General features: G+C 36.8%; 1 protein-coding gene across 1 annotated transcript; it reads right to left on the bottom strand.

Annotated features, from left to right (window-relative positions):
- Nucleotides 1–13,617: 13,617 nt before the first annotated feature.
- On the bottom strand, nt 13,618–14,100 carry LOC139732512 (uncharacterized). Its single transcript, XM_071643372.1, has one exon. The coding sequence runs from the start codon at nt 14,098–14,100 to the stop codon at nt 13,618–13,620; it is 483 nt and encodes a 160-aa protein (XP_071499473.1).
- Nucleotides 14,101–14,436: the final 336 nt, after the last annotated feature.

Raw genomic sequence — 14,436 nt, 5'->3', positions numbered from 1 at the left:
AAATACTTTTGACCAATCACCATCCCATGTGGGCTTCCTGTTAAAAAGCTACAAAATTGCTTTATGGAAATGTGGCACTGACTATCCGAGTCATCGCGATCATTGGTAGTTGACCCAATTGACAGCTGCTTCCATCTCTGGGGAACTAACTTAAAGAGGAAATCCACTCCCAAAATATATAAACCTTGAAAGAAAGATTAAAAAAAAAATGTTCCCTATACAGAGCGATACAAAAATGATAAAAATCGGATAAGAAATAAGGAAGATATGACATTTTGAAATATCACATTTTTTTTTTTCGGATAACATTTCTTGACCAGTCCTTATGAATATTCAAATCAACCAGTTGACGATGCCATGCTCTCACAATTTCTTATTCATTTCATATACAGAAAATACAGAAAAATACAAAAATCTTATATTCCAGCTGTGTAAACTTGACATGAAACTTGTCTTAAAGCCACCCAGAATTAAAAAGAACAAAATAATGCTAATTCTGATAAATCTTGGAATGGAAACATGCTTTTACTTGTATTAGCTGAAAATAAATCCCCCCCCCCCCCGAATTTCATAAATAACAAACATGGAAATTGTGAGGGTATGACAGCATCAAATCGCTCATGTGAATATTCATAAGGACTGGTCAAAAAATGTTTTTCGAAAAAAAAATGTGAAATTTCAAAATGTCATATCTTTCTTATTTCCTATCCGATTTTTGACATTTCTGTATCATTCTGTAAAGAATATTTTCTTTTTCTTCAGAAACCTATTTTTTTTTGGGGGGGGGGGGTAGATTTCTTCCCTAATGCGACTCGGCAGGGTGATAAAATCATCATATCGTACACCTCCTGTCAAATGGGGAACTGAGGCCTGAGCTCTTTACAGACAATTGATGTGAAATGATGCTTGCTTAGCACTTACAAGTATACAGTGTATACTGGGGTAAACCAGAACAACAGAGTTTCATGTGAGACATGCTTTCATGGTCACTATATGATACAAGGAGTTGTTTTTTTAAGTGTCCTGCTTGAATATACAAATTGTATTGATAGGAGTGTATCTTTGGAGGTCGAAGAGCTTATGAAGTGTTTATAGAGCACGTTGAGCAGTGTGTACTTAATGTTCTGATTTCATGTTTGGTCGAATAATTGAAAGGATTATGCCATATTAATGTTATCGTTTAAATATACTGATAACGTGAACATTAGGTACATCTTATTTGTTGTTTAATGATATATCTTGGCTTCCAACAGCGACACTAGATCATGCTGTTTGTCAGTTAGTCCTTTGAATTGACGCTATTGTGTGGTTAGCGTGTTTGGTGTTCACGGTGTTGGTTGTCTTGTCTCTTTTTAAAGGGGAAATCCAGTCCAAATATAAGTTAGTTTGATAAGAAAGAGTAAAATGTAACGAGTTCAAAACCGGTGAAATTTTGAAATTGGATGAAAATACGGAAGTAATGACATTTTGAAGTTTTTGCTGATTATATGAAAAACAGTTCTTGAACGGGCAATGCTGATATGAATATGCAAATGGAAAAGTGAGCGTGTCATCCCCTCACAACTTGCAATGTTTAGTTCGTAGATAAAAATTTTGAGATTTGTGGTTTTTTCATTCAAGCGCAATATGCCCGAAGGTTAAATCCTGGTATATCTCAATGATCACTATTCTGAAGTTATTCAACCAGGAGTAACATCATGTTTCAGACTTCAATGATAGAAACATTGAATTTTGGTCATTTTTTTGGTGCACGATCAATGAAAAGTTGTGAGGTTATGACATGATTAGCTCACTCATTTTGCATATTCATTTCCACTGTACAAAAACTGTCATAAATGTCATAACTTCCTTATTTTTCATCATATTTCAGTCAATTTTTTTAATCTTTGAACTCGTAAGATTTACCAGTCAGACTATTAACTTATATTTGGACAGGAAGAACACAGGAACATTATGGACATGGTATATCATGTCCATATTTATGATCCAGTATTCTTCAAATATCACATTATTCAGAAGTAAGAGATTCTCATTACAGTGATATTATTATTATTGTAATGGGATCCCCTAACTTCGGAATAATGTAAAACTGAAATAAACATACTAGCTTGTATAAAACAGCCTACTAACAGAAGGGTGTATGTGAGTGTGTGTGTGTGTGTGTGTGTGTGTGTGTGTGTGTGTGTGTGTTTGCGTGTGGATGGAATGAGGGGATCGCATAAATGAGCTTGTATAGAAGTTAAAGCACCCAACGCTCGTCCCCTGTTCTCCCCCTTCTTCCAAATTATTATCTTCTCAACCCACGTGAAAAAAAAAAAATGATCACCTGAAAATAAATGAAAACGAACGCCCCAGACCTGCACATCGTGGTTATGATGTGAATTTGAATGCACACTTCCGTATTAAGAAATATATAGTGCTCGCATTTGGAAACTGAATACAAATACGAGTTATTTTGGCTTTAAAGAAAGGAAACAAAAGCTTCTACAAATAATTTTGATCGATTGGATTCTTAATTTGAAAGCCCGGATATTATCACAGTGCATGTGAATTTGAATACACGTTCGTAAATTGGAGTGGAAAAGGCTCTGGAAAATAGAGGTTCCCTTGCTTACAATATTTTCAGATTTTGATAATCTTGTTTCCCTGCCCGTGGGGGAAGTTCCCTTGGTCAGATATCCATTCTCTGACCGTTCAAACCGGATCTTCACGCTCCTGAAAACATCAGTTCTATACCGGAAGTCCTCAGGAAATACCAGGCATTGCGGCAAAAAAAAAAGTACAGCAATCGAATGATAAAATACGGTGAACATGCCAACTTTCGCTTATCAGCTTTTCGCGTTTGCATGTACATATTGCATGCATGTATGACACTTCAGCGTATTAATTTATATTACCGGACAATTAGACATAAACACCTCAACCGAAACTAGGAGAAAGGTTAAAGCAAAAGGGAAAAAAGTGTTTCCTTCTTATGTGTGTTTGAATACGTGAGTACATAATTTACTCTCAGTGTATCGCATTAGTTGATAATTAAACGGGGAATTCATCTCCGGCTCACATATAAAAGACAATGAAGTTACTACCTAAGAGTAATGAACGAGTAACGTGAGTTTTCCAGGGACACACCAGATATATATGCACAAATGACAAACACATTTATAACACATGAATAATCAATTCTTTCAAACTTGATTTAATTCAGATTTTATTTTCAATATAATAAATTCTTTCAAAGACAATCATTACAAGAATGCAATGTTATACAAAACTGTATGGATTTAAACTGTTGATAGAACAAAATCATTGTATCATCGTAAAAGAGAGGCCCACGTATCAGACAGCTTGTAGAGATGTGGACCACTCAGTTTTAGTATGTTATATGAAGAGAAATGCACGGTATTATGGTATGCATGGGAAGAGATAGAAGCACTCAAACACAGATAATACTGACACACGCACACAGACAAACAAACAAACAGACAATATAAGTCCAATAGTGTACATGGGGGTACACCTGTAAATAATTATGGTCTAGTTTACAATCATGTATCGTATTAAGAGGTGTGAGTGAGCTTCGTTCATGAGAGTGCATAGTATATGCACAACATGTCTTTTAATTTTCTTCAAAAAAAAAAAAAAAAGAGAGAGAAGCCAGAACTAAAGGCATTCTACATATGTACATAGAACAAAATAGATAGACAAAGGGATTCAGTGGTAGTTTCTTCCTTCCGCTGTTAGGATCTATGGACTCTTCCCACTACTGCTTTCATTAGATAGAAGTGCCGTCTAGTTACTGGAAGTTGCAGGTCAACTGCTTCCCTAATCGTGTGTGCATTATTTTTTTTAACGCCTGACTCTTCACAGCTCGTTCACATATCCCTGTGCAGCGGATAATTAAACCAGTAATTTTCCTCAAGGTCAACGTCAAGGTATTCCTCCTTTTGAGTAGTAGCAGACACCATATCACATTTGATTGTACCATGAGATTATGCATGTTGTTGTCATTGTGGGTTGTTGTTGGTTGTTTTTTTTTTTAGAATACCTGCTTCATATTTTTTTTTTTTTTCGTATTAGTGATAATGGTCGTATGGTGTCTATGTTCACAGTCTGCATGATGAAGCCAGCTTCACCGGTAATACGCACATTAATTCATTATTTTCTCTCTTTATATTTGAGTATCTCACTTCATCCATTTGAATAAAATCTGAACAATTCGCTGGCACTGATGCTGTAAACTTAAGTGGTCAACAACAGTGAGAGCAGAAAATGGAATATTATACCAGGGATGACCTTCAAAAGCAAGTCGACACTTAGAACAAGAAGTACATGTAGCTTATGATGGAAAAATACAAGGCTTCCACGATTCAACGATCACTATATTAACATGTCAGTCCAGATTTGCTTATTTCCAGATTATTTTTTAAACTATTTATTTCCACTCTCTGCGTTTCACTCTTGGAGCGTCTTTTGTGCTGTGGGTGGAGGGGGGGGGGGGGCGTTTTCTGCCGGTTTCCGGTATCACAAGTGGCTGTACAATTATATGGGTCTAGTGGTACATTCAAACGATGAGTTCGTCTGCAGAGAGCAACTATAGACAGAGCTCTTCTTGGATCAATGCCGATGCTCCACTTCCCTAGTTAATTTCAATGCTGTTTATTCGTTCTAAAATGTGTAAAAACTGGCTTGAACACCACGAAGAGTCTTTTACGTAATAATCTTTTGAGCTTTGCTACCCCGGCTCCAAGAGCGAAACGTTTGCGATTCAAACGTGAATTTTGTTTATTGTAACATTACTATTGTGTGCTCAAATGGGGACACGTGTCATCGTAATATTACGTAACAAAGCATTGTTGTTTGATAGCTAACAAGTTGTTTGGCCAGCTCCCTGGTTTTTAGCTGTTTTATTATTCTTTTGCTACTCCGAACACACGGTCGTCGACACGAAACATTTTTCATCTTTGTCATATCACGTGTAACAGGCCAGTTTTCGTTTGGGGCTTTATGTACGTAACATCCTGGATTCGATAGAAAAGCTCAAATCAATGACTCTCGCCATTTACAAATCTATTCGAAAAGTGAGAGTCAACGTGCCCAACATATTTCATACGGTATATATTTTGGCAACGAAGTCTTACGTAAAACACATCATTGTTATTCATTTATGGTTGGCTGGTCGTTGCCTTACTATTCAAAGCTGCTCAGTTCAATCTTTTGCACATGGGGCTGCAAAGTTTCACCTTTTCAGAGGGTGCTCACCTCTTATGAGGTGTTCGACTGGTATTTATCCCTAGGTTAATTTTAATATACCAAGTCGCGTCTCAGTTAGCTGTATCTTAGTTTGTCTCTTTGCTCTTGTTTTCCATGAGGGAAATTACAAAGCAGAGATTGTTGTACTTTCCGAAACGTATGAAATGACTATGGGCTACTGCCGCCCCCCCCCCCTTGGGATTTCTGTGACGTAGGAGACCGGAGGTGTCTAGTGATTATTGATTCCGAGATAATTATATATGCATATACATGTAAATGTTTGATATGTTTGAAGAATAATTCAGTGATATGGATGATTTCTTTTCCTGCCAAGCAAATGTATATCGGTAAATAGCTGATTGTTTACATTTTTTTCTTGTCAGTGGGAGCTCTGTCCACTTCCACTCTCCACTGCCTAGTACGTGTAGCACACGTCCTTGCTTGTTAAATAAGTTCATGTTAGGCATTGTACACGAGGCCATGGCCTTGTGTACCATCCGCAACGATGTTGATTCTGTGTCATCTGTGTTCGTGTTCATGTTCGTTTCCCTGTTCTGTGTGTGTTTCATGTTTCTCTGTACGAATTTCGGTTTCCTTTCTTCTTTTAGGTCTGCATACCCCCACGTAGCTACTGAGCTAGGACCAGACGGGAAGCCAGCTATTAATTCCCGAATGTTTTATATTTTAACCCATGGCTAACGCAACAAATTTGCTTTTAATTCTTTGAATAGTGATGAATTCTATAACACAGTAAGGCACTCTGAATCTGATCATGTAAATATTATTTCCAGTGTATATGAAGATTACATATCCGATAAATACAATACCTCAACACAAGAATTTGAATATAACTTTGACTCAAATGATCCAGTCCAGAGTCCATCGTGTGTTTATTTGACCGAAAATCAGTATAAAAATCGGATCATGAATACAGTTGGTGAAAAATTTTTGTTAGCTCACTTTAACATACGCAGTATTAACAAAAATTTTGATAAGTTGCGCTTACTCTTAGAAAACCCAGATCATAAATCTTGCTCCATCATAGGGTTAACAGAAACATGGCTGAACTCTAATATCAGTCATTTATTTTCTTTACCCGGATTCGAATTTGTATTTAGAAATAGAAGCGAGAGAGTTGGTGGTGGAGTTGGTTTATACATCTCAAAAAAATTTAAATATATTATACATGAGGAGATTAGTGTTATGAGCGATGTACTTGAATCCCTTTTTATTGAATTGATAAATCCACATGGAAAAAACATTATGATTGGCGTAATTTACAGGCCCCCTCGTTCGAATTTAAATGATTTTTTGACTGTTTTGCAGGATTTAGTACAAAATCCCATGATACTTAATAAAGATACATTTTTGATGGGCGATTTTAATATCGACCTCATGAAATGTAACTCCCAAAACAGTTCAAAAGAATTTATAGAAACATTAATGTCTGCTTCGTTTTTACCATTAATCTCCAAGCCTACCCGTGTCGCCAGCCAATCGGCTACCCTCATAGACAACATTTTTTGTAATGTTTTTCCACTTCCTGAGTCTGGTATCGTCCTCTCAGACATCACTGACCATTTTCCTATATTTACTCATGTACCAATTAAACTGATTAAACAAAATAATTATTATAAGCGTCGTAAGATTACTGCAGATAATCTAGTCTTCAAAACAGTTTAAAAGAAATCGACTGGTCTTCTATATACAACACTACCGATGTCAACTTGTCTTATGACTATTTCATATCTACTCTTACCTCCGAAATCGATAACCATATTCCCCTGCGTAACATAAAAAATAGATATAAGCAAATTCCAAGACTCCCGTGGATAACCCAGTCTATATTACGATCTATAAACAGGAAAAACAATTTGTTTTATAAATATAGATGTAATCCCACTGAAAAAAATAAGAAAAAATATGTTTCATACAAAAACACACTCACCAAATTATTACGTACGCAGAAGAAAATGTTTTATGTGAATCAGATAAGCAAATACAAAAATGATATTAAAAACACATGGAAAACATTAAAGAATGCTATGAATACATCTAACAATTCATCTAATATTTCTGAAATTCGGTGGGGCAATGCCTCCAGCAACACTCCCGCTGGCATGGCGGAAATTTTCAATGACTTTTTCTCTTCAATTGGGAAAAATTTTTCTCAAAATATTCCTCTTTCTAGTTAATCTTTTAATGATTTTTTAGATACACCTAACTCCAAAACTATATTTTTTGACCCAACATATAAAGAAGAAATAATAAAGATTGTTGCTAATTTGAAAGAAGGAAAAAGTCCTGGCCATGACGGAATTGACAACTATTTGATAAAAAACATAATTCCTCAAATAGTGGATCCCTTAGTACACATTATCAATTCATCGCTTACAACTGGCCATGTGCCAAATAGCATGAAAATTGCGAAAGTAATTCCTATTTACAAGAAAGGGGAGAAGGATGATGTCAATAACTATAGACCCATATCTCTATTAAAGATTCTTGAAAGAATAGTTTATATCAGGACAGTACGTTTTCTTAAAACCTGCGACATATTCTCAAACTTTCAATTTGGATTCAGGGAAAATCACAGCACAACACACGCACTACTTGCCCTCATCGACAAAGTCACACACGCACTCGACACACTTTCACACACAATAGGTATCTTCTTGGACTTCTCCAAGGCCTTTGACACGATTAACCACGGAATACTTCTCGCCAAACTGTCTCATTATGGAATACGTGGAAAGGCCTTGGAGTGGTTCACGAGTTACCTATCAGAAAGATCCCAATTTGTACATGTCAACGGCTTTGACTCTCAAAGTAAAACAATTGCATCTGGTGTTCCACAAGGGAGTTTATTAGGCCTATTGTTATTCATTATTTATATTAATGATTTTCATAGATCCTCGGAGAAACTATCTTTCATATTATTCGCGGATGACTCTAACCTTTTTTTTTCTCACCCTGACCCAAACATTTTAATAAGAACAGTCAATGAAGAACTGAAAAAGGTTATACAATGGATATACGCAAATAAATTGTCATTAAATATTAAAAAAAACAAAAGTTATGTTTTTTAGTAATTCTTTAAATAGCCTCCCAGGCAATGTAACATTTGATACTACTCCTTTAGAAGAAGTTTCTTCCTTTAAATTTCTTGGTGTTTGTGTCGATAACAAGCTTTCATGGAGGAATCATATTGATAACATATGTAAAATTATATCACGTAACATTGGTGTAATGAATAGATTAAAATATTATCTTCCTTCATCTGCATTATTAACTCTTTATTCTAGTTTGATACTACCTTATTTAAACTACGGGATTCTTGCTTGGGGTAATACATGTCAGATGTTACTTGATAAACTTCTTTTACTGCAAAAGAAAGCGCTTAGAATTGTTTTTAATTTACATACCCGAGAACATACAGATGCTTTGTTTTCTGACCATAAAATATTAAAAGTAAATGATTTGTATGTGTTTCAACTTGGCCAGTTTATGTTTAATTACAACAGTAACTTTTTACCTAAAATATTCCATGATTCATTTCATCGAAATAGTCATGTTCATAACTATCCCACGCGACGATCCGACGAATTTCATCTTCCATTAATGAGAACCGCACATGCCCAAAATACATTTCTTTATACCGGACCCAGACTTTGGAATAATTTAGATAATAGTTTAAAAGATTCCCCCAAATTTGTTACATTTAAACACAAACTCAGAAAATATTTACTTTCTACTTATAATCTTAGATAATTTAAATTGTTTTGATTTATGCTTGAGCCTTCACTTGTCCTGATGTCGCAGCACTTGGCGTGTTCTGTGTGCAGACTTCTCTTCTTTCTTCTCTCCTCTTCCTTTCCTGTCTCTTGTTCTTCGTAGACTTGTATTGTTACCGTCTTCTCTCCTCTCGGTACTGTCTCGCGTCTTACAGTGTATACGTGTGGGTAATTGAATGTGTGTACGAACGTGTTGTCCTTGTCATATTTTCCCGGTACACGTGGTACAGTGAGCAGTGTCCGGGCACTAGCATTGGTATTCTATATTTTTTCCCAACCGGTGTATCTCAAAATAATTACATGTATATTGTTATAGAATAGTATATAATTTACTCATTATTTGTCTAGCGATCCACGTCCGACAAGCTATGCTTTTTAGTGGATCACTATTTTCCATAATCGAATTTATTTTCCGCTCGCCCACGAAGTATTTATACAGTGTTTTCCTAAATACTGTACATGTTATATGTTGTTCTATAATATGTCTCGTATATATATTACATGAATCTTATGCAAACGTTTGAACAATATTTCATCACATGTATACTTTGTACTATGTTTTTTTGATTTTCGATGATTGGAAATAAACTATGATTGAATTGAATTGATTTGGAGGAGGACGCCCCCAACGATAAGCTTCAGCAGCCTGTTTTAAGTAGAGGTAGAACCATGCACTGATCTCTATTATACACGCCGTTTGTATAAGAGATCAGTGGATGGAATCCGATTGAATTCGATATTCATTAATCAGAAATACGTCTGTTTATTCAAATAGACAGAAATGTCGTAGAGCTAATTCTGTTGTTTAGCAACGAGCGACTCACAGGAATTCACAAAGAAAACCAATAGACAAAAGGACGAACAATGGACCACGAAAATGTAGTAAATTGGATTTGATGATGATTAAATTTCATATCATTCAATTTCATATCATTTCATTTATAATAGAAAGGTACTCATTCATTTCAAGAGACATGCCATAGACACGGGGATATTGCCTTATCAGAAGAAATATCGATGATGAGAGTTTTATCTTATTTGAACAAACAGCCAGAAATATATAACATCTCGACTAAGCGTCTTGTCCTGTTGCTCAGCCACGAAAAATCATACGTTACCTGTTGATTGATATGCCGAAGGTGTGAGTTGACTAATAAGCTCAAGGTGTGGAATCTCGCCCGGTGGATGAAGAAGGGGAGGAGGAACCACTGGTGAGCAGGGGTGAGACGGTACCTCATCAGAGTCTGTCCGCATAGGCGGGAAGAGGTGGAGCTAAACGCACCATTTGGTGAGGAGGAGGTGGAACTCTGAAAAGATACCCGCCAAACTGTTTAATGTTTGCTGCCAGCGATGGAGGGAGGTAAGGAGGAGGGAAATCCATCGCCACCATTGTGAGGTTTTTGACATCTCGATATAGGGTATAGGAGAAGGAGTCGTTGCAACGCGTTGGGGACAGAGTATGATTGTTATAGTAGCAGTGGAATGGAATGTAGCCTCTTACCAACTGCAGTCTTGTTGGATCTCTGCTTATCGTATAGGCAACGAGTTAGTGTTGGGTAATTATACGTGCTCTTTCTCCCTGCTCGCATTACGAACATTTTGAAAAATAAAATCAATGACTGTCTTGAACTGAAATTCTTTTTACATCCCTTCTTTAACGCTACATGGGCCACTTTAATTTCACGTTAAAAAAAGACAAATAGAAAAAAAAAAGTTTTTTTTAGTCGATGGAGCCACACACTGTGTGTGACCAAGAACAACAACAACAACAAAAACAAAAATCATGCACGCAGTTGGGCTTATGAAACGTGTTGGTTACTTCCACAATCAGGGAGTCTATCATAATATCTATTTTGAAACAACTAGAGCTGCATAGCATACTCTTTCAAACACGTGTTTTAATGAAATTTAAACAAAGACTGTAATTGCCACATCAATTCCATCATAATGAAACGTTTGAGAGCTTTTTTTTTTTTTTGCTTTTACATCAGATTCATTTTTGCTTTTACATCAGATTCTTTTTCTCGTGTTCTTGATGAAATAATTGCAACAACATTACGCAAACGACATGAGAAACATAATCAAGGGAATGGACATGATGAAAGCAGTTATGTTTAGGGCATGGATTATCATAGCTTCCTTCGTATACAATGTGTATCGGATAGTCCTTGCTCGAGAGTTCAAATCGTACACTGCCAACCTCCTGTAAAAAAAAAACACCCAAAAAACGTAAACAAAACAAACATGACGAAACAAAAATGTAGAAGTGCGAAATGAATGAAGATAGCGTCATTAACCTACGCAAGTTAACAAATCGGTGAACGACTTTCCGAGCTGATTGCATTTATGATATCTTTTCTCTGGTATGATATCTTTTCTCTGTATCTCAAAAGAAAGTAAATGTAGTGCAGAGTGTGTGGGCGTAGGCCTATAGCCTTGATAATCGTGTAGAGAAGTGCAGGGTGAGTGGGTGTGGTATAGCGCACAGTGTGCGGGCATGGTTTCGCGTAGACAAGTATAGACAGAAGTCATGCAGAGTGTGCAGGAGTGGGCCGGTGTAGTGTACAAGTGCAGGATGTGCAGGTATCGCCCAATGTAGAGTAGTGCAGATATAGTTTGGTGATTTTTTTTTTGTCTCTCTCTTTTTCTTTTTCTTTTTTGATTGGCAGAATAAAAAAACACGCAAGAAACCTCTGCTGATATACGAAAATAGAACTCACTTGAATCACGATCGAATATTATCATGTATATCAAATGTATTTGGCATTCGAAGTAATGTATATTGTGTAATATTTGGCCACCATTTTAGAAAACGTGAAAGATAATGCCTCATACAATTCAATTTCAGCTTTATGCAGAATTTCTGTACCAAGCGAAAATTAGATAACATGTTAAAAACAACAAGATAAACAACTATCAATTTCATGAAGAAGTGGTCTTTTCCATGCATTACCTTTTTTTTTTCTCAAAGTAAGGTCGTCGTGGATATAGCAACTACTATGATATATAGTCCATGGGCCAGGCCAGATTTGAGATATTGGTACCACCTGAGGTGGCAAAACCTCTTTGGTGTCATTTTGTTTGTCGGGCATACAACATTTTTGTAGATATGCTTATCAAGCTATGATAGCATTTCCAAATGAGTAGCTTAGTCATAATAAATGAATTTTTAACCAATTTGGTCTCGTTGTTTTATCCCTTTACTTCTGAATCGAGACCAACCGCTAAACAAAGAAGATCACTGTCTTCTGTATGTTCACAGGTGTTCTGTTGTAAACGCGGTGCGCTTATTCAAGGCAGCGAAGGGAATATCCAAAGCTTATAATACAGTGTATATCCCTTTATCTAAAAACAGCAACAACAACAAAAGCTATTCCTCGTGAATTTTACCGTATTTTTACATTATTTATCATTTTCCGGTGAAATTGCTACGGTGAAACACTAATACTACGCCAATGTCGCTTTATCTCCATCCAACAATGAAGGATAATGCAAAAACAATGTACCGGTACACCTACAATACATCATAATAAATAAAATTGTAAATGAACAGAGTGAGTTTTGTTTAAAACTGATGTATTTGTTGAGAGGGTAGTATAAAACAGTATAGATAATCCCTTTTACTAGGAACGTTAGATTGTATGATAACGGTACATTGTTCTAGATAAAGACTATTAAAGCGCACCGCGTGACAGCTGTGGACATCATAACCCTTTGGATATTCCCTTCGATGCCTTGAATAAAGACTAAGCGCACAGCGTTTACAACAGAACACCTGTGGACATACAGAAGGCACTGAACTCTATAGAGTTCAGTGACAGAAGGCAGTGCTCTTCTTTGTATAGCGGTTAGTTTCGATTCAGAAGTATAGGGATATAAAAACGGGATCAAATTGGTTAGAAATTCATATATTATGACTAAGCTACTCATTTGGAAATGCTATCATAGCTTGATAAGCATATCTATGTCCGACAAACAAAATGACACCAAAAAGGTTTTGCCACCTCAGGTGGTACCATTCCAATAACCCATTTTCCGGGTCTTGGCCCATGGACTAATATCAAAAGCATTGTTTTTGGTACTCGTTTGGCACTGTGTTTCAAAATGGATCCACAAATTTTAAGCTACAGGTATTCAGCAAAGAAAATTTAACATAAATGATAACTTACTACGGAATCTTTCGATATACAAGACAATGTTGCTCCTTCAATTTAAAATTCAGGGATATTTCTAATCGGAAAACTCAAGAAAAAATAACAAATATTTTTTATGTCATTGGGAAGGAATGCCAAAAATACTTGACCATTAGTTTCGACATAATCTATTCTATTCCGTTGATTGTATTTCATATAGTTTGTTATATCAGATAATTATGATAACTTGCAACTTGAGTAAGAAAAAGTAGAGGAGATTTTTAGAAACTTGATAACTTATAACGACGGTACTGAATAAAGGATCGAGACGGTGTGGTATTAACAGATTGTTAGAAACAACAGCCTTTTGTAGAGGGAGACAAATTGAAGAGACTCACACATTCACCTTCACCCCTCGGAACAATATCTCTTTCATTTACTTACTTACTTATCCCTCGACCTCTGTGATCGTTAGGGAGGCACGAGGAATAGTAAGCGGTCGACCGTTTCCATCCGGCTCTATCTTGGGCTGCTATGAGGAGGTCTGCCAAGGGTAGAGCTGTCCATTCCTTCGCATTGTCCAACCAGCTCTTTCTCTGTTGGCCGCGGCAGCGTCCACCTTCTACAGTGCCCTGCATCACAGTCTTTGAGAGGCAGTCATGCCTAGTAACATGACCAAACCAGGCCAGCTTGCGTCTCTTGACCATTTGTAGGAGAGTCACTTGAGGCCCGTTGGTTTTGCGTTCCCAGTAGTGGATGCCAAGCAGTCTCATCAGGCATTTGCTCTCAAAAGCTTGGATTCGCTTTTCTGATTCGGCCAGTATTGTCCACGTCTCGCAGCCATAGAGGAGAATGGAGATGACGAGAGACCTGAATAGCATGTACACTTGTACTTTGTGTTGAAGCACATGTTGCTCTTCCATATTCTGTTGAGTCTAGCCATCGCTGCTGTTGCTGTGGCTATCCTGGTTCCAATTTCCCCCGTACAGGTGCCGTCCTTGTAGATAGTTGATCCCAGGTATTTGAAGCTTGTTACCTCGTCTAAGGTCTCTCCATTCATAGTGATGTTTGCACTAATATTGTTTGGGCTATTGACCATCACTTTGGACTTTACTGTGCTCTCTTCCATGCCATATACCTCTGCTCTGTCCACCAGTCTGTTGATGAGGTCCTGTAATGCTCTGTTGGTGCCCCCATGAGGTCGATATCATCTGCGACTCGAAGATTACTGACGGGTCTACCGCCAATTGAGATTGAAG

Source organism: Diadema antillarum, unplaced genomic scaffold, assembly GCF_040938485.1.
Source record: "Diadema antillarum isolate AM-2024a unplaced genomic scaffold, OU_Dant_1.0 scf00000024, whole genome shotgun sequence".
NCBI lineage: Eukaryota > Metazoa > Echinodermata > Echinoidea > Diadematoida > Diadematidae > Diadema > Diadema antillarum.
This window is presented reverse-complemented; position numbering and strand designations above follow the sequence as displayed.